Genomic DNA, 26,887 nt, shown 5'->3' on the forward strand with positions numbered 1-26,887 from the left:
ACTAAACTGTACATGGTCTTAGACCTCACAAACTCTTTTCAAAACTGTATGTCTTCAGTTTCTCCACAATTTTCCCTCTAGTCTTTTCTCAACTATGTTTGCTATGGGAAATAATGGATGAAAATGCATGTGAAAATTATTGGACATTGAACTGGAAACAATTTTAAACCAGTTGCCACTGTTCCAATAGACTTCGAAGTAACTGAATGAGTTTTTTTGCTTCAACCTCTGATAGGCATTCATTCTGTATCACTGTCATCCCATATGTATGGTAAACCAGATATTGTTCATTGTTTCTTTTTTTTATAATATCAACAGATCATGAACATGGAAACCATAAAGAGAGAAAATACGACTTTGTCCAAAGGATTCATCATTTTGGGCTTTTCAAACCAATCTCATGTCTTCATTTCCGCAATAGTTTTACCAGCCTACATCATCTCTATGCTGGGAAATGTTGGGTTCTTAATATTAATGTTGTCTGACCATCATCTCCACAAACCCATGTACTTCTTCCTCAGCAACTTGTCCTTTGTAGATATTTGGAACACAACAGTCACTGTTTCTACAATGCTACAAAGCCTTTTCAAAGGGAAAACCTTTATTTCATTTTCTCTATGTATGACACAGTTTTATCTGTTCTTAATTGCTACAAGTACAGAATTTTGGCTTCTCACAGCCATGGCTTATGATCGTTATGTGGCAATATGTAAACCTCTACATTACCCTCTCCTCATGAGCAAAAGGAATTGCATTTTACTTGCAGCTTCTTCCTGGATAAGTGCCATTTTGGATGGGATTCCTTTTGTAGATGTTATATCCCATTACTCTTTTTGTGGCTCCAATGAGATTAACCATTTCTTCTGTGACCCTAATGCGCTGCTAAAACTCTCCTGCAGTGATACTCAGAACTTTAAAATACTAGCCCTTTCTGAAGGGGGTTTTGTGGTTGTCATGCCCTTTCTATTTACACTTTCATCCTACGCCTTTATCATTACCACCTTACTGAAAATCACCTCTTATGAAGGAAAATCCAAAGCCTTTTCCACCTGCTCCTCCCACCTCACTGTTGTTGTTCTGTTTTATGGCACTATTATATGCATCTATATGAACCCAAGTTCAATGTTTTCATTACAGCGAGATAAAATATTTGCCATTTTGTATACAGTACTCATTCCCATGCTAAATCCTTTAATTTATAGCATGAGAAATCAGGATGTAAAAAATGCCCTGAGAAATCTCATGTTTAGAAAACAATATAAAAAGAAGCAAGTCAGCAATATGACCATCTGATACTTTGCAAGGAATGAATAGTCTTGATGATTTCTTTTACTATAAAGTTAAAAAAGACGTTTGTTATCTTTGTATTATTGAATTTTTATTAAATCAGTGGTCATGATGAGGATAGCTATATGAACTAGTGTGCAAAGTTTCAGACTTGAAGAAATTAAACCCTTTAAGAATCCCTAACTCCTGGACTCTATAAACCTGTGCATAACTGCTTTGTGTGTGAAATGGTGTGTCCAACTCATAGTTATGTGTATAGTTTAATTAGCAGCTAATTGGCATTCACAATCAATAGTTGGCTATGAATTGCTTGTTTACTCATTCCAAAAATACTAGGACCAGGGCACGCAATAAAGCTACTAAGTAGTAAATTTAAAACAAATCATTGAAAATATTTCTTCACTCAACATGTACTTAAACTCAGGAATTTGTTGCAAGAGAATATGGGAAAAGCAGTTAGCTTAGTGGGTTTTAAACAAGGATTGGATAACTTCCTAAAAGAAAAGTTCATAAGCCATTATTATGATGGAGAAAATCCACTGCTTATTTCTAGGATAGTGCTACGGGAGAGACACTTGGGTGGAGGTTAAAGGCAAGGTCTCATATTCAGATCGCAGTTAATTCAAATCGTTAAACTGCTCACATTTTAATCATAGACTCATGCCTGCCTTCCTACCCTAAATGTCGACTAGCATCACTCTAGATGTCTTCACTTTAATTTTATCTTTTTTTAGTTATTATCTTTTATTTTATCATTCAACCATGTTGCTAGCTGACAAAAAGCAATTTTGCTAGAATTTTAAATAACTTATCTGAATGGGGTTGAATGATAAAATAAAAGATAATAACTAAAAAAAGATAAAATTAAAGTGAAGACATCTAGAGTGATGCTAGTCGACATTTAGGGTAGGAAGGCAGGCATGAGTCTATGATTAAAATATGAGCAGTTTAACGATTTGAATTAACTGCGATCTGAATATGAGACCTTGCCTTTAACCTCCACCCAGGTGTCTCTCCCGTAGCACTCTACTAGTATTGAGCATTGTTATCAGTGATAAAAAGTAGAGTTAGAGCTGCATTCTTTGGCAGTATTTCTAGGATAAGCAGCAAAAAAAATGTATTGTACTGTTTTGGGATCTTGCCAGGTACTTATACCCTGGATTGGCCACTGTTGGAAACAGGATGCTGGGCTTAATAGACCTTTGGTCTGTCCCAGTATGGCAATGCTTATGTTCTTATGTTCATTTCTTTACTGCTACTTGATATATGCAGTGTTGTAAGAGGAGTGGCCTAGTGGTTAGGGTGGTGTACTCGGGTCCTGAGGAATTGAGTTCAATTCCCGCTTCAGGCACAGGCAGCTCCTTGTGACTCTGGGCAAGTCACTTAACCCTCCATTGCCCCATGTAAGCCACATTGAGCCTGCCATGAGTGGGAAAGAGCGGGGTACAAATGTAACAAAAAAATTATGGAGGAGATACTTTATATGGTGCCTAAAAAATAAATCGGTGCTGACTAAGTGTATTTTTTAATCAGTGCCTAGATTTAGGCGCTGATTATAGATTATGCTTAGTTTATATTTCAGTGCCTAAATCTAAGCACATCCATTTACAACAATGAACCCCGTGCTTTCCCACTCATGGCAGGCTCAATGCAGCAGGCAATGGAGGGTTAAGTGACTTGCCCAGAATCACAAGGAGCTGCCTGTGCCGGGAATCGAACTCAGTTCCTCAGGACCAAAGTCCACCACCCTAACCACTAGGCCACTCCTCCTTACATTGTAATCCCCCAGGGATATTCTTATGTGCGGAGGGTCCTCTTGTGGCTCCTGTCCATCATCACAAACCCTCAGCTAGGGCTCACTAGCACTTTGCTTCTGTGAAAGGCCCAGAGACAAGGCTCCTCTATGGCAGCCTGTAAACTTGGTCTCAATGTTTGGACTTCCCCTTTAACTCAGGGTGACTCCCTCATTTACCACCAGTTCATGGACAGGCCTCCCTGCTGTATCCTCTAGTAACAGGTCACTTTGCATATTCACTCTATACCAGATGCAAATCCCCTTTATTAGCATGCTGCTCCAGTGTTGTGGGGAACAACTTCTTTCCAGCATATCATTCAACTTACAATAATACACAGTTCCATTACTACAAAAAGGCATACCAGGTATGTACCTTCTTGGTGTTTAGAGGGATCCTTCTCTCTTCACGCCAGGGGATCTCTTCAGGCATTCCAGATCCCTCCCTCCCCTCCCCCATCTCCTCTCCTCTTTCTCTTCTTGGAGGGTGCTCTTTATAGGGTGGCTAATAATCCTCCCTACCACTTTAGGCCCCTCCCCCTGGTTCCAGAAAGGTCCAGGCCCAGACCTGTCTCCACCTTTCCCTCACCTACTTTGAGAGCTCATCCTGGCTTTCCCTTCAGGTCATTACATAGACGTACCTCTTTTGGCTCCCTCTAGGGACCAGATCAGGGTATTTTAAAGATTTTTCCTGAGACAGCACCCTCTGGCGGCCTCCTTAGGTTAGGGCAGTCCTGTGTTTATGACAACATGCACTGGACCATATTCTATATGAATGCGCGTACATTTCAGAACGCCTATGAAATGCCAATTTCCCCATCCATAGCCATGCCTCTTTTTACCTGCGAGCATTCGAAGTTCTGCGCACTTTATTACAGAATATGCTTAGTGAGTTTTATGCCTAAATTTTAATTAGTGCTCATTATTGTTTGTTAAGTGCTGTTATCAGCGATCATTAGCTTGCTAAGCCAATTAAGTTGTGTGCATTGTTAAAAATTCATGACGATTTTGTTGTGGATCTCTAGTTGCACTATATAAAATTTGGGAGTATAAGCAAGTACTTTTTCTGTCCCTAGTGGGAACATAATTTAAGTTTTTGTACCTGGGGGAGTAAGGGAAGGTCATCCCCGATTCCCTCCGGTGGTCATCTGGTCAGTTCAGGCAACTTTTTGAGGCTTGGTCGTAACAAAAAATGGACCATGTAAAGTCGCTCAAGTGCTCATCAGGGATGCCCTTCTTTTTTCCATTAACGGTCGAGGACGCCTATTGTTAGGTTTTCTAGGCAGAAACTAGGTTTGTGAGCCCTTAGGCCACTGCCGAGGAGCAGCAGTGGCAGGCAAAACCATCCCCAAATCAGAGACAAGGCAGAACACTGACAGAAACAGATAGACTTCACCTGCACTTGACCGCCATTCCTCAGGAGTACATAGGCAGCAAGGCAGGAAACTGGGCTAGGACTCACAGATAGACAGTACTACAAAAGGCAGGAAATGGACAAGCTAGAGGACAGGAACTGAAAGCTGCCAAGCAGCCACTGAAACAGGGTACAAATACTGACAGACAAGAATCAGGACTGAAAGCTGCAGAGCAGCCACTAAGCAAGAACACAGACAAACAGAAACTAGAAAAGGAATACAGATCAGAAACAAGACTTGGAAATAAGCAATAAACCTAAGCTAAACTACACACAAACTAACTAGAACCGTACAAGAAACTCAAGCAAGAAACCAGACTAGGCAGAAGTGCAACAAAGAACCAACAAACCAGGGACCTTAGATGATGCAAAGGCAAACACAGAAGTTTCTAGGTGATTAATAAAGCCCATCAGCTGCTGAAGTTTAGCTGCAGGAATCATAAGGCAGCTACAGGTGCTGTTCAGGCACAAACAAGAGAAGCAAGTCTGGCAGCCCGGAAGATATGGACCGGACTCGGCTGAAGTCTGGAATGGGTGACAGTTCATAGCAGCCACCGGTTCTGGCCACCAGAGGGCGAGGTGAGCACAGACAAGGAAACACCCATGTGTTAGGCATGCCCTAGTCCCGCCTTCGCTACGCTTCCGACAGTCCCCTGTGAACTTTGGTCGTCCCTGCGACGGAAAGCAGTTGAGGACGCCCAAAATTGGCTTTCGATTATGCTGATTTGGGCAACTCTGTGAGAAGGACGCCCAGCTCCCAGTTTGTGTCGAAAGATGGGCACCCTTCTCTTTCGAAAATAAGCCTGATAGAGGGGCATAATCGAAAGGGACGTCCAAATTTTTCTGAGGACGTCCTCGTAGAACGTCCCCAACCATGGGCGTGGAAACACGTATTATCGAAACAAGATGGATGTCCATCTTTTTTTTCGATAATATGGTCAGGGACGTCCAAATCATGAAATTTGGTCATCCCTAGATTTGGTCGTCCCTAGGCTTGGTCGTTTCTGATTTTCGACGAAAATGGAAACCAAGGACGCCCATCTCAGAAACAACCAAATCCAAGTCATTTGGTCATGGGAGGAGCCAGCATTCGTAGTCCACTAGTCCTCCTGACATGCTAGGACCAACCGGGCACCCTAGGGGGCAATGCAGTGGACTTCAGAAACTGCTCCCAGGAACATAGCTCCCTTACCTTGTGTGCTGAGCCCCCCCCCCATAACCCCAAAACCCACAACTGTACACCACTACCATAACCCTTACAGGTGAAGGGGGCACCTAGCTGTGGGTACAGTGGGTTTCTGGTGGGTTTTGGAGGGCTCGCTGTTTCCTCCACAAATGTAACATGGGGAGGGGATGGTCCTGCATCCGCCTGTCTGAAGTGCACTGCAGTACCCACTAAAACTGCTCCAGGGACTTGTATAGTGCTGTGATGGAGCTGAGTATGATATCTGAGGCTGGCATAGAGGCTGGCAGGACATAATTTTAAAGATGTTTTTTGAGGATGGGAGGGGGTTAGTGACCACTTGGGGAGTAAGGAGAGGTTATCCCCGATTCACTTCGGTGATCATCTGGTCATTTCATGCACCTTTTTGAGGCTTGACCGTAAGAAAAACATGACCAGGTAAAGTCGTCCAAGTGTTCGTCAGGGATGTCCTTTTTTTTTCCATTATGGGTCGAGGACGTCCAAGTGTTAGGCACGTTCAAGTCCCACCTTCGCTACGCCTCCGACACGCCCCCTTGAAATTTGGCTGTCCCTGCGATGGAAAGCAGTTGGGGACGTCCAAAATCGGCTTTCGATTATACCAATTTGGACAACCCTTTGAGAAGGAGGAGTGGCCTAGTGGTTAGATCACAGGTCCAGAGGTGGCCAGTTAAAATCCCACTGCTGCTCCTTGTGATCTTGGGAAAGTCACTTAACCCTCCATTTCTTCAGGTACAAACTTAGATTATGAGCCCTCCTCCGACACAGAAATATCCAGTGTACCTGAAAGTAACTCACCTTGAGCTACTACTGAAAAAGGTGTGAGCAAAATCTAAATAAATAAATAAAATAAGGATATCCATCTTCCGATTTGTGTCAAAAGATGGGCATCCTTCTCTTTTAAAAATAAGCCTGATATAGAATCTGGTCCTATATATAAGTACATAAGTAATGCCACACTGGGAAAAGACCAAGGGTCCATTGAGCCCAGCATCCTGTCCACGACAGCGGCCAATCCAGGCCAAGGGCAACTGGCAAACTTCCCAAACGTACAAACATTCAATACATACTATTCCTGGAATTGTGGATTTTTCCCAAGTCCATTTAGTAGTGGTTTATGGACTTGTCCTTTAGGAAACTGTCTAACCCCTTTTTAAACTCTGCTAAGCTAATCGCCTTCACCACGTTCTCCGGCAACGAATTCCAGAGTTTAATTATGCGTTGGGTGAAGAAACCTTTTCTCCAATTTGTTTTAAATTTACTACACTGTAGTTTCATTGCATGCCCCTAGTTCTAGTATTTATATAGAATTCACCCCAATAAGGCCAATCCTGTACTCTAGGTTATTTTGTTAGTGCTCTGAGCATATATAACATGCTTTTATAGACTATAACCAGGTTCTCAGCTTAGTGGTTGGTGCATTAGACTGAGAATCACAGGAGCCAATGTTCAAGTCCTACTAAAGCTACTTGTAACTTTGCTCAAATCACTTAACCCTCCGTGGCCTCAGGTAAAAACTTAAGGCCTGATATTCACAAAAAAGCTGATCTTGATTTAGGCTTCAAAGTTAGGATTTTAAATGTATGCTCTGTTTTCGGCCAATCAGTATTCAGCCGGCAGCAGTCAGCAGGTTTTTTTAAATGCTGACAGCCATATAGATATTTAATGCTGGGTCATATCCAAGCAGCAGCTTTAAATATTGGTGGCTGACTGGAGTGTATCAAGCTGCCGGTTCTTACAAGGGTCCTGCCTGATATTCAACTGGGACCTGCATAACTCTTGTTTACAGGTTCTCCTCCTAGCCTCTGGAAACCTATTTGCCTTTATATTGCCTTTATAAAATAGGCTTTAAAATAGCATTTTAAAGTTCTTACTATAGATACTGTTAGAAAATCAAGCTCATACTGGAATTCATTGCCAGAGAATGTGGTAAAAGGAGTTAGCTTAGTGGGGATTAAAAAAGGTTTGGCTTGCTTCCTAAATCGAGGTTCATTGTAAGCCACTTTGAGGCCGCTTTCAGTGGTATAAGGCGGAGTATAAATGTTCTGCATAAATAAAAAGAAAAGAAAAGTCCATAAACTATTATTAAAATGGACTTGAGAAAATCCACTGCTTATTTCTGGGAGAATACAAAAAATAAAACCAAAAAATGGCTCTGCTTTGTCTAATAGTATCTTTGCACAAATACACAACCTAGAGCAGACAAAACAAATTTACTACAACAGAAAAATATTGATTATTGAAGGTGTCTCATATCATCATATAGGCATATTAATTCCAAATTGCTCTTACGCTCGCAAGCTTATGGCTTAGTATAATCACAGACCCCCTCCAGCCAACCAATAGTGCACGTTAGCTGCCAATTGTGAATACCTAAATGTCCAAGTGTCCAAGTGTTTACTCAACTAAATATTTTTTTTTTCAGCAAAAAGTTTTTTAAGTGCACTACTGTTCAAAATGTACACACTGTTGCAATAAATATACTACTGATACAAAAATCAACTTAACTTGATAGCTCCGGGCATTGCACGCCGTTTTCTTAAGCTGGAGCTTATCGCATTTCCAGAGTTCAATGTCTCCAACGTTCATACAGTCTCCGGTATCGCTGTGAGCCCGACAGGACCCTGTTTCGCGGTCAACTGCTTTCTCAAGGGCATATCATTCTGAAACACGGAGAACAAAACTTTACCATCGACATCGTCATAATTTCAGCCTACTTAGTACATCAAGGCGATAACTAGTCTCACTTCAACAGCATCCAATACCGGTCTGTAACCAGTCAAAATGGCGCTGGCGTTTTTATTTTAAAGTCTTTAAGCCCCGCCTATTGCCACATTACGTCACAATCAGCTGATTTGTTAAAAGAAACAGTTCCATTGGAGATGTGAGTTCAGACCATGAGGCTCTACAGTGTTTAAACGATAAATCCACTGTGTTTCTTTTTGCAGCAACAGTCTGTTGATATTACCGCCCCGGGCATTTGGAAAAATACAATCTATCACCATACATCTTAATGACTCACTAGAGTGTTGTTTTGTGATGCAATGTTGCACAAGTGGAGCTCCAACATAGTTGGCGGATATTCTCGATCTATGCTCAACCATTCTAGCATTTAATGACCTGTTGGATTTACCAATATATACCTTGTCACAAGGACATCTAATGTAATAAATGATGTGTGTTGTACGGCAGGTAGTTTGGTGTCTAAGCTGAAAAGTCTGGCCATTATGACAAAAGTTCGACGTTTCTATGGATAGAGGACATGTTTTACATCCGCTTTTGTTACATTTTTTATGGCTGCCCTGGCTGGTAACATCAGTAGTTGCAGTGGCAGAGAAATCAGCCGGACTTAAAATTTCACTGAGATTACGTGCTCGAGAAAAAGCCATTCTTAATCGGTAGTTCTCAAAAATGGGATGAACTCGCAAAATATCCCAATGTTGTTTGATGATTTGTGATGCTGCTTCCCCTCCTTGTACGTATCTCATAATAAAGGTCATGACCAAATCTTCTTGTGGCTCTGGTATAGTACTTTGTAATAATAGGTCACGGTTTAAGTATTTGGCTCTAGTATACGCTTGTTTAAGAACTGCCTTAGGATAACTACTGTGTAATAATCTAGAGCCAAATGTGTGAGCTTGCTGACGAAAATCAGTTTCATCTGTGCATATCCGCTTGAAGCGTAAAAATTGGGAAAAAGGCAAACTTTTACGAAGCGTTTTCGGGTGACAACTGCCGTATTCTAGGATCGTGTTCCTATCTGTAGATTTTGTATATACCCTTGTTTGAAAGGTATGATCTCTTTAAATGATTTCAACGTCCAAAAAATGGATCCTGTAGTCTGAAGAGGTAACAGTAAACTGTATGCGTGGGTGACAACTGTTAAGCCATTGATGAAAATCTTTTAATTCGCTTACTGTGCCTTTCCAAAGGACGAAAATGTCGTCAATATATCTGCGCCAAATCAATAAGTTGTGATTAAAAGCAGAATTAGACAACCATTTCTTTTCAAACGCTGCCATGTATAAATTGGCCAGGGTCAGGGCAAACGTAGCACCCATGGCCACACCAGAGGTCTGCAGATACAAATTACTGCCAAATTTGAAAAAGTTCTTGCATAGCGCCAATTTCAACAAGGACATTAAAAATTTTGTGGGAACCTCGTGTGGTCTCTGTCTGTCCTCTAGCACTGTATTCACCACTTCAATCAGTTCTTCTTGTGGGATCATCGTGTATAAGGATTTGATGTCCAATGTTACCATTATACAGTGAGAATGCAGTGGACTTACATCACGCAAAATCTGCAAGAAATGGTTAGTATCCTTGATATATGAGGGGCATAGTTGGACATTCTCCCTCAAAAATGTGTCTAAATAGATGGAAAGAGGCTCCAAAAGCGATCCCCTTGATGAAATGATCGGTCTGCCTGGTGGTTTATTCGGATCTTTATGAATTTTGGGTAATAGATACATGACCGGTATCAGGGGGGTTTTGTTGTTCAAGAATTGAAATTCCTTATTGGTAAGGAAGCCTAATTCTAAGCCCTCCTTGGTGATATCCTGTATCAATTGTTGCAACTGCTGAGTGCAATCATGTTGTAATTCAGCATAAGCTGTGTTGTCTGATAGTTGTAATGTCGCTTCAGCCAGATATTGGGACTTATTTTGTACGACGACAGCTCCACCTTTGTCAGCCTTCTTTATAATAATGGCAGAATTATTCTTGAGTTCTCTGAGGGCTCTTCGTTCATTTTTAGACAGATTATCACGGGCATGGTGGAATTCCTTGGCAAAGAACTTCTGAACGTCACGTAGGACCATCTGTTTGAAGGCATTCACTATCGGATCAAGAGGAATCGGAGGGGTCCATTGTGATTTGTTTAGAACTCTCGAATGTGGTTCACAACTGGAGGAACCGGCGAAGTAAATTTTTAATTGTAAACTCCTAATGAATTTTTCTAGATCCACACGAAATTGAAAGGGATCAAAGGTGTTAGTAGGCACGTACGATAATCCCTTAGATAACAATGATGTTTGTGCCGTAGTTAAAGAAATGTCAGAAAGATTCACCACATTATTCTGATTCAAAATTGTGACCGCGTTTGCGGTCTGGACCTGGGTTGCCCCCGGTATCCCCCTTTCCGTCCTCTCCTGCCCCGCGATCTTACCCCTTGTCTGTTGTCTAAAAAATTCTCTTGATCACTCCCACTCGACACACTGTCGGAAAATTCAAATGTCACTCTCTTGGGAATAGACTCTGCGCTGTTCAAGTCAGATCTTGTAGTATCTTGGTTCACACGAATTTTAGTCCACGGATATATGGTCTGTTTGACATAGTCATTCTTATCACGGTTTAATTTTTTAATCTTAGACTTCCTCAACTGTTCTTTGAATTGTTCTAAAGAATCCTTCAATTGTGAATATTTCTGCTGGAACACATGATCAGAAATGCCCTCTTTCAATCGATTTAATTCTCTATCGAGCATCTCTTTCTCTTGTTGTAAAACAGTTCTCGATTGTTCAATGATCAGCAACATTAGATCTAGTGAACATTTGTTTAAGATCATGTTCCATTTTTGGATAAAGTCGTCATGTTCTTTAAATATTTGTGGTGCCTTATTGATTCTGGGAGAAGCAGCATAAAAAGTATTGTACTGTTTCGGGATATTACCAGGTACTTGTGACTTGGATTGGCCACTGTTGGAAACAGGCTACTGGGCTTGATGGACCTTTGGTCTGTCCCAGTATAGCAAAACTTTCTTATGTACTTACTTATGAATTTTCACCAGATCAAAGGAAAATGGTCACCAAAACGTCTTTAGAACTAAACATTCTCATTAACAAGAAAAACAAATCAGACAAACTTGAGAATGTTCCTGTTTACCCTGTGAATTCCTGTGTCTATGACCCTCAGTCCCAAACCTTCATGTCCCAGAAGCTTTGACATTCTTTATAACCTGAATGATTCAGTCTGAATGTTTTAAGGAAGTAGCAACTGTGTGCAGCAACTGAATGACGTAAGTCAGTTCAAATGTATTTGTTTGCTTAATTCTTCTTAAACTACACATCTAGATTTCATTTAACTTCACAACTCTTGATCTGACAATGCTGAGATGAAATTAACTATTATGCTTGTCTATTGGTGGTGAGTAGAACATATATTATAGATATATGTGATCACTTCAAAATGTACGTATGATTATATATCTATTTCTGAATTATAGAAAATTGTGTTCTGTGACATTATTTATTTATTTAGATTTATACAGATCCCATAAAAAGCAGATATTACATAGAAAATAAAGTGAGGATATATATTTTAAGCATGTTTATCTCAAATCAGAACTATTGGGGGAATTACAAATCATCACAGGATTCAATGAGTATGAAATGCAAGGTTTTATATTTCTTCATGTCGATTCATTCCTATGATCAAATCTAAGACTATGATGTCAAAAACATCTCTTACAATAATATAAAATGCATTTCCCCTATATAAAAGTACTTTGTTCTCTGCCAGAATAGAAAATAGAAGTCAGAATGAATGATTGAGATTCTGATACCTGATGATAAAGTAGACCAGAAATGTATCAATCTGGATCATTGCTTTTGAAATGTGATTCTTTCTGCCCATCTGCATCTCAGAAGAGTCAACCTTTTTAGTTATTGTCTGCATAAATTAGTCATTTCAGCATGCATTGGCAGCAAAATCTAACTTGATGGATACCTGACATCATTTTTTTTCAGGTTTATTAACTCAGCAGACAATGGAATCTGGAAGATTTTTCATGATTCCAGAAACCAGGCCATCCACTCAGATCGATTCACAGCAATGGTACAGGATTGATCTAAAGGGAACTTCCAGCTCATGAGTAGCTACTGTTCAATGATGTGAGTTGAGCCAAAATGGGAATCTGAGCTGATGATCTTGAGTGAGATTTCCAATGAAACACAGCTTAATTGTAATACAGGAAAATGAGAATGGAAGTCCTGTTAATGCAACTAGTATACTATTCGTAGCTTAAGTATCCTGAATGATTTGTAGACCCACTAATTAATTAGTGTATGCAGATAGAGAGCAGTGGTTAGAGCTGGAGGCTCAGACCCTCTCAAAAATTAGAGATTATTGTTCTCTTCTCTTTCCTCTGTTTCCCATTTCCCTGCACCCTCACTAAACTGTCCCATATCAATCATAGTTTGGAAAAGACTAGAAGGGAAATTGTGGAGAAACTGAAGACACACAGTTTTGAAAAGAGTTTGTGAGGTCAGTGGCGTACCAAGGGGGGGGCGGTGGGGGCGGTCCACCCCGGGTGCCAGTGGGTGGGGGGTGCTCCGCTCCCGCCATCTCCCGTGGCCGTTCCCGCGGCGCCGCACATTTAAAAAAACGGCGAAGCAGCGTCGCAGGCAGCGCCTCGTGCCCTGCTTGTAAAAAAAAAATCAAATCTCCTTCCCCTCCTCGTCTTGACGTCTTGACGTCGACTCGGGCCTTCCAATCAATTTGATTGGAAGGCCCGAGTCGACGTCAAGACGTGAAGACGAGGAGAAGGAAGGAGATTTGATTTTTTTTACAAGCAGGGCATGAGGCGCTGCCTGCAACGCTGCTTCGCCGGTTTTAATGGGACTGAGGTGGGGAAGGAGAGGGGCGAAAGGGACTCGGGTGGGGGTGTTCAGAGGGGAGAAGGGGACTGGGGTGGGGATCTCAGAGGGGAGAAGGGAAGGGGAGGGGAGAAGGGGACTGGGGTGGGGGTGTTCAGAGGGGAGAAGGGGACTGGGGTGGGGGTCTCAGAGGGGAAAAGGGGAGGAAGAAGGGGACTGGGGTGGGGGATCTCAGACAGGGGAGGGGGAGGGGAGAAGGGGACTGGGGTGGGGATCTCAGAGGGGAGAAGGGAAGGGGAGGGGAGAAGGGGACTGGGATGGGGGTGTTCAGAGGAGAGAAGGGGACAGGGGTGGGGGTCTCAGACAGGGGAGGGGAGAAGGGGACTGTGGTGGGGGTCTCAGACAGGAGAAGGGGAGGGGAGAAGGGGACTGGGGTGGGGGTGTTCAGAGGGGAGAAGGGGGCTGGAACTGGGGGCTGAAAAAAGGGGCAGAGAGAGAGAGGGGACAGATCCTAGATGGAAGGGGGAGCGAGAGGGAGGGCAGACCCTGGATGGATGGAAGAGGGAGGGCAAATGGTGGATTGAAGGGGCAGAGAGAAAGGGCAGGCAGTGGATGGAAGGGACGGCAGAGAGGGCAGACACTGGATGGCAGAGAGAGAGAGAGAGAGAGAGAGAGAGAGAGAGTGAAGACAGATGCTGGATGGAAGAAAGACGGTGAAAAGAAGATGAGGAAAGCAGAAACCAGAGACAACAAACTGTAAATAAAATATATATTTTTATTTTTTTTGCTTTAGGATAAAGTATTGTAGATGTGTTAAATGTTTATAATAGAACATGTAAATAAGGTAATCTTTTTATTGGACTAATTTTAATACATTTTGACTAACTTTCGGAGAACAAAACCCCCTTCCTCAGGTCAGGATAGGATACTGTAACAGCACTATACTGTAATGACCCGAGGACGGAGGTTTTGGCCTCTGAAAGCTAAATGTATTAGTCCAATAAAATGGTATTATTTTACTTTCTATATTTGTTTTATTTCTATTTGTTAATTTGTAAAGTGGTGATTGGTACTTGTTAGTTTTTTTCAAATTTACATCTGCTGTCTTTATATTTTGCACAGTACTAGGGGACAGTTTCTGTTTCTGTGGTGTTGCATTGTATGCAGAGTCTGGCATTGGGGGTTCAGTTTAATTTTTGTCTAAATAGAACGTTTATGATTACTTATCCTATAGTGGATTAGGGTGTATCTGTGTTTGTGAAAAAGACATGGCTTTCAGTTGGCATTGACTGTGCAGGATCTATGATCTGTACTATTCTGTCTGGTTTCGTTTTACAATAGGTGAATTGATGTTCCAGTGCTCACTGTACTGTTTAAGATGCTTTCCTTTTCCTTGTGTGACTCGTAGAAATGACTGCTTATGGTATGGTAGAATTGCTCTATAGGTCCTGAGTGTTTTGTATTCTCGGCATGCCTAGTACTGGATTTGGGGGGGGGGGGGTGTTAAAAAATGACCGGCCCCGGGTGTCAACTACCCTAGGTACGCCACTGTGTGAGGTCTATGTTTGATATGGGAAATAATGGATGAAAACACATGTGAAAATGATTGGAAACAATTTTAAACCAATTGCCACTGTTCCAATAGACTTCGAAGTAAACTGAATGCATTTTTTGCTTCAGCCTCTGATAGGCATTTATTCTGTATCACTGTCATCCCATATGTATGGTAAAACCAGATATTATTCATTGATCTGCAATATGTTTCTCTTTTTTGTAATATCAACAGATCATGAACATGGAAATGATAAAGAGAGAGAATAAGACTTTGTCCCAAGGATTCATCATTTTGGGCTTTTCTAACCAATCTCATGTATTCATTTCCGCAATAGTTTTACCAGCCTACATCATCTCTATGCTGGGAAATGTTGGGTTCTTAATATTAATGTTCTCTGACCATCATCTCAACAAACCTATGTACTTCTTCCTCAGCAACTTGTCCTTTGTAGATATTTGGAACACAACAATCACTGTTTCTACAATGCTACAAAGCCTTTTCAATGGGAAAACCTTTATTTCATTTTCTCTGTGTATGACACAGCTTTATCTGTTCTTAATTGCTGCAAGTACAGAATTTTGGCTTCTCACAGCCATGGCTTATGATCGTTATGTGGCAATATGTAAACCTCTACATTACCCACTTCTCATGAGCAAAAGGAACTGCATTTTACTTGCAGCTTCTTCCTGGATAAGTGGCATTTTGGATGCAATTCCTTTCGTAGATGTTATATCCCATTACTCTTTTTGTGGCTCCAATGAGATTAACCATTTCTTCTGTGACCCTAATGCGCTGCTAAAACTCTCCTGCAGTGATACTCAGAACTTTAAAATACTAGTGCTTTCTGAAGGGGGTTTTATAGCTGTCATTCCCTTTCTATTTACACTTTTATCCTACGCCTTTATCATTACCACCTTACTGAAAATCACCTCTTATGAAGGAAAATCCAAAGCCTTTTCCACCTGCTCCTCCCACCTCACTGTTGTTGTTCTGTTTTATGGCACTATTATATGCATCTATATGAGCCCAAGTTCAATGTTTTCATCAGAGCAAGATAAAATGTTTGCCATTTTGTATACAGTACTCATTCCCATGCTAAATCCTTTAATTTATAGCATGAGAAATCAGGATGTAAAAAATGCCATGAGAAATCTCATGTTTAGAAAACAATATAAAAAGAAGCAAGTCAGTAATATGACCATCTGATACTTTGAAAGAAATAGTCTTGATGATTTGTTTTACTATAAAGTTAAAAAAAGACATTTGTTATCTTTGTATTATTGATTTTTTATTAACTCAATAGTCTGGATGAGGATAGCTATATGAACACTAGTGTGCAAATTCTCAGACTTGAAGAAATCAAACCCTTTAGGAATCCCTAACTCCTAAACTCTATAAATATGTGCATAAGACATAAGCATTGTCACACTGGGACAGAACAAAGGTCCATCTAGCTCAGCAGTCTGTCTCCGACAGTGGCCCATCCAGGTCACAATCGCCCAACAAGATCCAGGGAGCAAAGCATTTTGTACTGCTTGTTCCAGGATTAGTAGATTTTCCCTACATCCATTTAATAACATTCTATGGCCTTTTCCTTCAGGAAGCCATTCAAACCTTTGTTAAACTAGTGTGTGAAGTTGTGTGTGCAACTCATAGTTATGTTTATAGTTTAATTAGCAGCTAATTGGCATTGACAATCAATAGTTGGCTATGAATTGCTTGTTTACTCATTCCAAAAATACTAGGACCAGGGGCATGCAATAAAGCTAATTTAAAACAAATCATTGAAAATATATTTTCACTCAACAGGTACTTAAACTCAGGAATTTGTTGCAAGAGAATATGGGAAAAGCAGTTAGCTTAGTGAGTTTTAAACAAGGATTGGATAACTTCCTAAAAGAAAAGTCCAAAAGCCATTATTACGATGGAGAAAACCCACTGCTTATTTCTAGGATAAGCAGCAAAAAATATATTGTACTGTTTTGGGATCTTGCCAGGTACTTATACCCTGGATTGGCCACTGTTGGAAACAAGATTCTGGGCTTAATAGACCTTCGGTCTATCCCAGTATGGCAATGCTTATGTTCTTATGTTAATTTCTTTACTGCTACTTGATATATGCAGTGTTGTACACATTTTGGAGGAGATTCTATATATGGTGCCTAAAAAAATTAGAGTTTAAATCAGTGCCGACTGAGTGTATTTTTTAATCGGCACCTAGATTTAGGCGTTGATTATAGAATACACTTAGTTTATATCTCAGTGCCTAAATCTAAGCGCATCCATTTACACCAATGAAAATGTGGTGCAGTTCCCAGCATGTAGGTTTACATTCCAGCTTATTTTTGAAAGAGAAAAACCCCATATTTAGACCCAAATAGGGAGATGGGCGTCTTTCTCCCATGGGCGCCCAAATCGGTATAATCAAAAGCCAATTTTGGGCGTCTTCAACTGCAATTTGTTGCGGAAACAGGCAAAGTTGACGGGGGCATGTCAGAGGTGTGGTGAAGGCGGGACTGGGGCAAGTTTATTGGCCAAGGAGAGATGGGCGCCCTCGGCCGATAATGTAAAAACAAAAGGCGTTTTTAGCGCGAATTTAGGTCACTTTTTTTGGACCCTTTTTTTCTCGAGCAAGTCCCAAAAAAGTGCCCTAAATGACCAGATGACCACTGAAGGGAATCGGGGATGACCACCCCTGATTCCCCCAGTGGTCACTAACCCCCTCCGACTAAAAAAAAAACTTTAACAACTTTTTTTCCAGCCTGTATGCCAGCCCCAAATGCCATACAGCTCCATCACAGCAGTATGCAGGTCCCTGGAGCAGTTGTTAGTGGATGCAGTGGACTTCAGCCAGGTGGACCCAGGCCCATCCCCCCCTACCTGTTACACTTGTACTGGTAAATGGGAGCGCTCCAAACAGCCCCCAAAACCCACTGTACCCACATCTAGGTGCCCCCCTTCAGCCATAAGTGCTATGGCAATGGTGTAGAGTTGTGGGCAGTGGGTTTTGGGGGGGGATTTTGGGGGGCTCAGCACCCAAGGGAAGGGAGCTATGGACTTTTTTTTTTTAATTGTTACAAGTGCCCCCTAGGGTGCCCGGTTGGTGTCCTGGCATGTGAAGTGGACCAGTGCACTATGAATCCTGGCCCCTCCCTTGACCAAATGCCTTGGATTTGTTCGTTTTTGAGCTGGTTGCCTTCGGTTTCCATTATCGCTGAAAAACAATACTGCCCAGCTCAAATCTGTACAAATTTAATGCATTTGCCCGGCAGAAATCATATTATCGAAAAAAAGATGGACACCCATCTTTTTCAAAAATACGGTCTGTCCCGCCCCTTCACGTACCCATTCTTGGAGATAGACGTCCATGGAGATGGGCGTTCGCATTTGATTATGCCCCTCATTGTAATCCCCCAGTGGTATTCTCTTGTGCTGAGGACCCTCTTGTAGCTCCTATCCATCATCACAAACCCTCAGCCAGGGCTCACTAGCACTTTGCTTCTGTGAAAGGCCCAGAGACAAGGCTCCTCTATGGCAGCCTGTAAACTCAGTCTCAATATTTGGACTTCCCCTTTAACTCAGGGTGACTCCCTCATTTGCCACCAGTTCGTGGACATGCCTCCCTGCTGTATCCTCTGGTAATAGGTCACTTTTCCGGTACCCCTGATGGGCCCCCGGTCACCCTTCTTGGGAATATAACCCTGGTTTCTCAGCTTTCATCAATATGCATATTCACTCTATACTAGATGCAAATCCCCTTTATTAGCACCCTGCTCCAGTGTTGTGGGGAACAACTTCTTTCCAGCATATCATTCAACTTCCAATAATACACAGTTCCATTACTACCAAAAGGCATACCAGGTAAGTTCCTTCTTGGTTTTTAGAGGGATCCTTCTCTCTCCAACTTCCAGGGGATCTCCTCCAGCAGGCTTCAGGCATTCCAGGTCCCCATCTCCTCTCCTCTTTCTCTTCTTGGAGGGTGCTCTTTATAGGGTGGCTAATAATCCTCCCCAACTCTTTAGGCTCCTCCCCCTAGTTCCAGAAAGGTCCAGGCCCAGAACTGTCTCCACCTTTCCTTCACCTACTCTGAAATCTCCCCCTGGTAGCCTTTTCAGGGAAGGGCAGTCTCTATACCATGAGCACTCCTAGCTGTCCCTTCAGATTATTACATGGACGTACCTCTTTTGGCTCCCTCTAGGGACCAGATCAGGGCATTTTCCAGACTTTTCCCTGGGACAGCACCCTCTGGCGGCCTCCTTAGGCTAGGGCAGTCCTGTGTTTATCACAACATGCACTGGGCCATATTCAATATGTACGCACGTACATTTCAGAACACCTATGAAATGCCCATTTCCCCCATCCATAACCATGCCTCTTTTTACCTGTGAGCGTTAGAAGTTCGGTGCACTTCATTACAGAATATGCTTAGTGAGTTTTATGCCTAAATTTTAATTAGTGCTCATTATTGTTTGTTCAGTGCTGTTATCAGCGATCATTAGCTTGCTAAGCCAATTAAGTTGTGTGCATTGTTATAAAATTCATGCCGATTTTGTTGTGGATCTCTAGGTGCACTATATAAAATTTGGGAGTATATACAAGTACTTTTTCTGTCCCTAGTGGGAGCATAATTTAAGTTTTTGTACCTGAGGCAATGGTGGACTTGCCCTGAGTCACAATGAGCTGCAGTGGGAATTGAACCCAGTTCCCTAGAATTCAGTTTGTTGCACTAACCATTAGGCTACTCCTCCACTCCACCCATGTGGAGGAGTTGTTATTCTTCAAATTGATCATACAACATACATAGTTTGCATCTGCCAGGGGACATGGCAATGGGGGAGGCATGGACCTGTTAGGGGCATGGATCTGGGGGTGCATGGACCTAGGGGATGCATAGACCTCAGACGGGCATGGACCTGGGATGTGCATAGACATGGGGGGGCATGGACCTAGGGGGCAAAGAACTGGGAGGAATGGACATTGGAGGGTCATGGACCTAGTGGGGCATTAACCTGATGGATATGGACCTGAGAAGTGCATGGTGGGTCAGAAGGTTTATGCACTCAGGTTGTAAATGATTATCAGCTGCGTATGCCTTGTAGCGCTATCGAAGTGAGAAGTAGTAGTAGTTAGGGGGAATCCCAATATATAGTCCAAAAATTTCTTTTGTCACAGTGGGGGAAATAAGATGTCCACAATCAACAAGCCCTGTGATCAAGATCTGTTCAATAACTTTCAAGGAAAAACATGGGTAAAGCTAATAAATTAAGTCATCCAAGGGCTTCGGCAGCAGTTCTTTTTACACGTATACAATCCTGTGACTTGTCAAATTCATCAATGGCTCCCTTTCATTGTGACCTTTATTTATTTATTAGTTATATTTTATTATCACTAAATTTAATTTAGTGTAATATCACTTATAAAACTTAACAGTTTGTCATGAAATTCAAACTGTACCCGCATATATCATAGTGGGGATACATAAAAACATACAAAATTATAAAACATTAAGAGCCCCGTTTACTAAGTCGCGCTATAGGCGTGTGTAATGGAAGGATTTTAGAGATTGCTTTTCAGCAGTGCACGCGCTCATTAAAATGATTGTGTATTCTGTAATATGTGAAAATGATTTGGAATGTAGAAGAAGATAAGACACAGCTTTTATCCATTTGGTATGAATTGCTAAAAATCTCCAAAATTCAAGTAGGGAATATAGCCATTTTCAAAACAGAAAAATGTCTATCTTTTGTTTCAAAAATGGCTATTTGCTAGATGTTTTTGTGCTCTGTCCATTTATTTTTTTGGTTCATTTTCAGGAAAAAAAGATGTCCAAATGAAGAACACATAAAATCAAGCCATGGGGATGTAGGAGGAGCCAGTATTCTTATTAGACTGGCCACACAGACATCCCAGGAGATCAATTAGGGAGCACTGCTGTGGACTTCATATAAATGCAATAAATTTAATAAAATATATGGGCAAATACATAAAGTTTTCACACCTTTTTCACACCAGGGTACTTGCATACATCAGCATTCATGCACTATTCCTGGGATTCTATATTTATTTATTTATAACATTTGTAGCCCACATTTTCCTACCTATTTGCAGGCTCAATGTGGCTTACATAGTTCTGTAAGTGGTGATTACCAGTTCCGGAGATGAGAAATACATAGTTGAGGAAGAGGAGACAGAGTGGATTAGGTTACAGGAAGGAAAGTTTGTCTTATCATAAGAACTGAAAGGTATTAGGCTAAACTTCATTCGTGACAGATTAACTTGAATAATTAGGAATATTAAACTATAAATCAGGATAATTTAGCATAAACAATTAAGACATAAAGGATGTATTTTGTATAGGTACATTTTGTTAGTTGGCATTTAGGATGAGTTGTTATTGTACGCTTTCTTAAATAGGTTTTCAATAGTTTACGGAAGTTCACTGTGTCGTGGGTTATTTTTATGGATTTTGGTAATTCATTCCAGATTTGCGTGCATATGTAGGAGAAGCTAGCTGCATACGTTAATTCGTATTTCAATCCCTTGTTTCAATTCCTGTGTCTGTGATGAGCTTAATTCCCTAACCTTCATGTCCCAGAAGCTTTGACCTTCTTTATAATCTGAATGATTTAAAATCTGTACATTATTGAGGAAAAGGCAACTGTGCTGCAGCTGAATAACGTAAGTCAGTTCAAGTATTTTTTTTTTTTTGCTTAATTTTTCTTCTGAAACCACACATCTGGATTTCATTTAACTTCACAGCTCTTGGACTGAGAATGCTAAGGTGAAATTAACTATCATGATTGTCTTATTGGTGGTGCATTATATATATATAAGATCACATCAACAAGTAAGTGTGAATATGTATCTATTTATGAATGATAGGGAATTGTATTCTGTGTCATTACATATACAAACTCCATAAAAAATCACTTAGAATATAAAGTGAGGATGTTTTTATAAGCATGCATATCTCAAATCAGAAGTACTGGGTGAATTAAAAATTGTTACAGGGTTCACTGAATATGAAATGAAAGGTTTTATATTAATTCATGTTGAAAATCATTTCTTTGATCAAATCTAAGACTATGATTTCAAAAACATCTTTTACTAAAATAAAAAAAAATGCATTTACCCTATATAAAAGCATTTTGCTCTCTGCCACAATACAATATGGAAGTCAAAATGACTGATTGAAATTCGACTACCTGATGGTAAAATAGATTGCAAATGTACCCATCTGGACCATGGCTTTTGAAACTTCATTCTTTCTGTCCATCTCCATCTCATAAGAGTCGTCCTTTACAATTATTGTCTGATTAACGGAGTCATTTCAAAATGCATTTACATCAAAATCTAACTTAATAGATTCCTGACTTTCTCAGGTTTTTCTTACTCAGCAGACAATGAATCCTGGAAGATTTGTCATGATTCCAGAAACCAGACTGTCGGCTCATAGCTTTTCTCAGCAATGGTACAGGATTGATCTAAAGAGAACTTCCAGCTCATGAGTAACTATTGTTCATTGATGTGAGGGGAGCCAAAATGGGAATCTGAGCTGATGATCTTGCATGATATTTCCAGTGAAACATTGCTTAATGGTAATAGAGGAAAATGAGAATGAAATTCCTGTTCATGAAACTAACATACAGTTAATATGTTAAGTATCAATACTGATTTCCAGACCCAGTATTTTATTACTGTGTGCAGGCAGAGGCTAGTGGTTAGAGCAGGAGGCTTAGAAATTAAGAGAGCAGCATTCTGTTCTCCTTCCTCTGTTTACCATTTCCCTGTACCCTCATTAAACTGCACATGTTCTTAAATTCTCACAAAAATTTCAAAACGGAGTGTCTTCAGGTTCTCCACAATTTCCCCTCTGGTCTTTTCCCGACTATATTTGATATGAGGAATATTGGATGAAAACGCATGTGAAAATTATTGGACATTGGACATTGGACTGAAAAAGATTTTAAACCAGTTGTCACCATTCCAATAGACTTTGAAATAAACTGAATTAGTTCCTTGCTTAAACTTCTGATATCCATTCGTTCTGTATCACTGCCATCCCATTTATATTCATTCATCTGCAATATTTCTCTCTTTTTTTTTAATATAACAACAGATCATGAACACGGAAACCATAAAAAGAGTGAATAAGACATTGTCCAAAGGATTCATCATTTTGGGCTTCTCTAACCAATCTCATGTCTTCATTTCCGCAATAGTTCTACCAGCCTACGTCATCTCTATGCTGGGAAATGTTGGGTTCTTAATGTTAATGTCCTCTGACCATCATCTCCACAAACCCATGTACTTCTTCCTCAGCAACTTGTCCTTTGTAGATATTTGGAACACCACAATCGCTGCCTCTACAATGCTACAAAGCCTTTTCAAAGGGAAAACATTTATTTCATTTTCTCTTTGTATGACACAGCTTTACCTGTTCACAGTTGCTGTAAGTACAGAATTCTGGCTTCTCACAGCCATGGCTTATGATCGTTTGGCAGCAATATGTAAACCTCTACATTACCCACTCCTCATGACCAAAAGGAATTGCATTTTACTTGCAGCTTCTTCCTGGATAACTGGTTTTGTGGATATGATTCCTATAGTAGATTACATATCGCATTACTCCTTTTGTGGCTCAAATGAGATTAACCATTTCTATTGTGACCCCAATGCATTGCTAAAACTCTCCTGCAGTGATTCTCAGACCTTTGAAATACTAGCGCTTTCTGAAGGGTTTTTTGTGGCTGTCATTCCCTTTCTATTTACACTTTCATCCTACGCCTTTATCATTTCCACCTTACTGAAAATCACCTCTTCTGAAGGAAGACGCAAGGCCTTTTCCACCTGCTCCTCCCACCTCACTGTTGTTGTTCTGTTTTATGGCACTGCTATATGCATCTACATGAGTCCGCGTTCAAAGCTTTCACTAGAGCAAGACAAAATATTTGCCCTTTTGTATACAATACTCATTCCCATGCTAAATCCTTTAATTTACAGCATGAGAAATCAGGAAGTAAAAAATGCCCTGAGATATCTCATCTTTAGAAAACAATATGAAAGGAAACAAGACAGTACTCTGACCATCTGAAACTTCGCCAGGAATGAATAGTCTTGATTATTTCTTTTGCTATAAAGTTCTTAAAAATTAAGGAATCTTTGTATTATTGTTTTTTTTATTAAATCAATAGTCATGGTAAGGGTAGCTAGAATGTACTAGTGTGCAAATTCTCAGACATGAACTAATTAAACCCTTTAGGAATCTCTAAACCCTTGATTCCATGAACCTGTACACAATTGCTTAGTGTGTGAAGTTGTATGTGCAATTCATAGTTAAGTGCATAGTTTAATTAGTAGCTAATTGTTATTAACAATTAATAGTTGGCTATAATTGACCTTAATTTGCATTTTCTACTACTCATATTTTTAGCGCTACTTGATATATGCAGTGCTGTACACATTAGCTGCCGGAATCTATATATGTCACCTAGCATTCCAAGCTGAAATCTAATCTATAATGATACACATAACTTAATCAGCTTAACAAGCCAACCAGCATTTTTAACAGCACTTAACAAGCAATAATGAGCACTAATTGTCAATAGCTAGAATTTACACACATAACTTGCTAATGTATTCTGTAGTGGACTGCGTCTAAATTCTAAAGCATGCAGTTCAAAAGGGAAGTAAACATGGAAAGGGAAATGGGCATTCACAAATCTATACGTATTATTTTACAATATGGCCCTGTCCATGTAAATCTACGTGCAGGGATTTACATCATGTTTTTGTTGCTGTAAATGAATGTGCTTAGTTTTAGGCGCTGGGATATCAATTGAGCATATTCTATATACTGCACCTATATCTTATAGAATATGCCTAGGTGGAAATGTTTTCTGTGTGGATTTTTTAAGTGGCATATATAGAATCTGGCCCTATATTCAGCTACTTTCTCTGTGCCTAGTGGGCTCACAATTTGTTTTTGTACCTTAGGGAATGGAGGGGTAAGTGCCTTTCCCAGAGTCAGAGGGAACTACAGTGGGAATTGAACCTGGTTCTCCCAGTCTGCCATATTAACCACTAGGCTACTCCTCCACTCCACCCACGTAATCACCTCTCGATAGAGATGCACATGCAGTTTTAGTGACATAAGGAGCATCAACACAATTTCACATGAAATTTTAAATGGCAATTTACAAAATGAAGTTCAAGGTTCACGGTTTATTTTATTTGATATACTACTGCCAATCAGTTAACAATAATAAAAATATTAACACACTTCACACTCTTATTTATACTGAAAAGAACACAAAGTATGTGTGGCATAACCAGCCACGGTTTTAATCACTTTATAAATTCTTTACAAAATCGTAATGTAGACCTTTGACAAACTTGAACATATTTCAACCCCCCCCCCCCCCCCCCAAACCCCATTCACAAATCATCTGGCTAGATGATGATGCACCAACCAAGATGCTGGAGACTATTCCCCCTTATTGATATCTTCACTCCACCTAGAATGCAGTACCACCAGACTAGGCATCAAATCACCCCAACCCCTTTTGCCCATGATGGTGACACACATGGGCCCAAATTTATCCCCAAAACAGCTGCAATTACTGAAACACTTCCACAAATTCCAGCCAGCCACATAGGGAAGTGTTCTGAACTATGCCTACTGGGACAAAATGACCTCCGAAAACCTGTGTACTAAACCCAGCAACTACCAGACACAGGTGGGTGGGAGGGCAAAACCAACCCCTCACTCCCCAGAACTTAACCCCAAATGTTTTCACCTCAGTAATTCCTGCTCTAAAGAGCTACTGTATAACTTTATCATGATTGGCTGTCCCATAGACTAAGACCCCCGTCCCCTCAAACCGCTTGTCTTGCACTACCAAAAGCTTAGGTTGCCAACCCCTCCTTCCCAACCAGTCTTTCTCCACTTTTAACCCTTTCACTTCCCCTACACCATTATTATGAGTGCTAGCTGGCCGCTGCACCTGATAAGTCTGGGGTACTAATGCATTTAAAAGCAAGGGGAATTAAATTGCATCATTCCAAGAGAGTATAAAAGCAAAAAAAAAGCAGATGGTAGGCAGACCTTTCCATTCCAGAGTGTGGCGCTATGGGCTTTTCATGCTCCTGAGGAGATATACGTTTTCTTACAGAAGTAAGTCTTAAGACATGCCTTAAACTTTATCAATGATGGTACTGTATATAAAAACCGAGGAGATTATTCTAAAGGGTTGGACCCATGACTGAAAATAAGGAGTCACAAATGTCTGTATAACATATTTGGTGAAAGATGGGATATTTAGTAAATGCTAGTGCTCCAGACACAAGTTTCTATTTGGTCTATAAGGAATCAGATATCTTGAGAGAAATAGCGGAAGACAAAAGGAACAAATCTGAAGTATCAGTATAAGTAATTTGTATGGAATCCTACAGAATAAAAGTAACCAACATCCTTCTTTTAGTAATGGGGGGGTCACATGATTGTTTCTATTTGCTTGCCATATCATTTTCAATGTGGTATTTTGAATATGTTGAAAAGATATTTCAGATCTTGTTTATGCAGGCCTTGAAAAAGAGAGTTACAATAGTCTAGCTGATGTAATACAAGTGAATGAGTTAAGCTATGTAATTATTTATAATCCCAAAAGTGAATGTCTGTAAGGAATCAGGTATCTTGATAGAAACAGCAGAAGACCCGAGCAGCAAATCTTACACAAACTTAGTTCAAAACTGTGTGCATCTTCGTTTCCTCCATGCTTTCATCTCAAATCTGTTTCCAACTATATTTGATATGGGTAAGAAGAGATCAAAATGCATGTGAAAATTAAATGGATGTTGGAAGTGGATGATTTTAAACCAGTTGCCAATAGACTTTGAAGTAAACTAGATGAGTGCTTTATGTAAAAACATAAGAATACACTAAACTCAAACAGCTCCTCGGGTGCTGCTACGCAAAAATGTCAATCAATATCTCAAGTAACAACTGCTCCAAAATGACATCCAAAATGACATTGATGCTGAT

General features: G+C 40.5%; 3 protein-coding genes across 3 annotated transcripts; all 3 read left to right on the forward strand.

The window, feature by feature from the left end:
- The first annotated feature begins 609 nt into the window (after window positions 1-609).
- LOC115458211 (olfactory receptor 1019-like) lies at window positions 610-1,293 on the forward strand. Its single transcript, XM_030188071.1, has one exon. It carries the CDS (start codon window positions 622-624, stop codon window positions 1,291-1,293), a length of 672 nt encoding a protein of 223 aa, XP_030043931.1. The 5' UTR covers window positions 610-621.
- A 14,073-nt stretch (window positions 1,294-15,366) lies between these two features.
- On the forward strand, window positions 15,367-16,050 carry LOC115458212 (olfactory receptor 1019-like). Its single transcript, XM_030188072.1, has one exon. The coding sequence runs from the start codon at window positions 15,379-15,381 to the stop codon at window positions 16,048-16,050; it is 672 nt and encodes a 223-aa protein (XP_030043932.1). The 5' UTR covers window positions 15,367-15,378.
- Window positions 16,051-22,966: 6,916 nt separating this feature from the next.
- On the forward strand, window positions 22,967-23,938 carry LOC115458213 (olfactory receptor 1019-like). Its single transcript, XM_030188073.1, has one exon. The coding sequence runs from the start codon at window positions 22,967-22,969 to the stop codon at window positions 23,936-23,938; it is 972 nt and encodes a 323-aa protein (XP_030043933.1).
- Window positions 23,939-26,887: the final 2,949 nt, after the last annotated feature.

The sequence above is a fragment of the Microcaecilia unicolor genome, chromosome 14, assembly GCF_901765095.1.
Source record: "Microcaecilia unicolor chromosome 14, aMicUni1.1, whole genome shotgun sequence".
NCBI lineage: Eukaryota > Metazoa > Chordata > Amphibia > Gymnophiona > Siphonopidae > Microcaecilia > Microcaecilia unicolor.

What these genes read in the sequence shown, in the direction of transcription:
- LOC115458212 (XM_030188072.1), top strand. Translation starts at nt 15,379, where the DNA reads ATGACACAGCTTTATCTGTTCTTAATTGCTGCAAGTACAGAATTTTGG.
- LOC115458211 (XM_030188071.1), top strand. Translation starts at nt 622, where the DNA reads ATGACACAGTTTTATCTGTTCTTAATTGCTACAAGTACAGAATTTTGG.
- LOC115458213 (XM_030188073.1), top strand. Translation starts at nt 22,967, where the DNA reads ATGAACACGGAAACCATAAAAAGAGTGAATAAGACATTGTCCAAAGGA.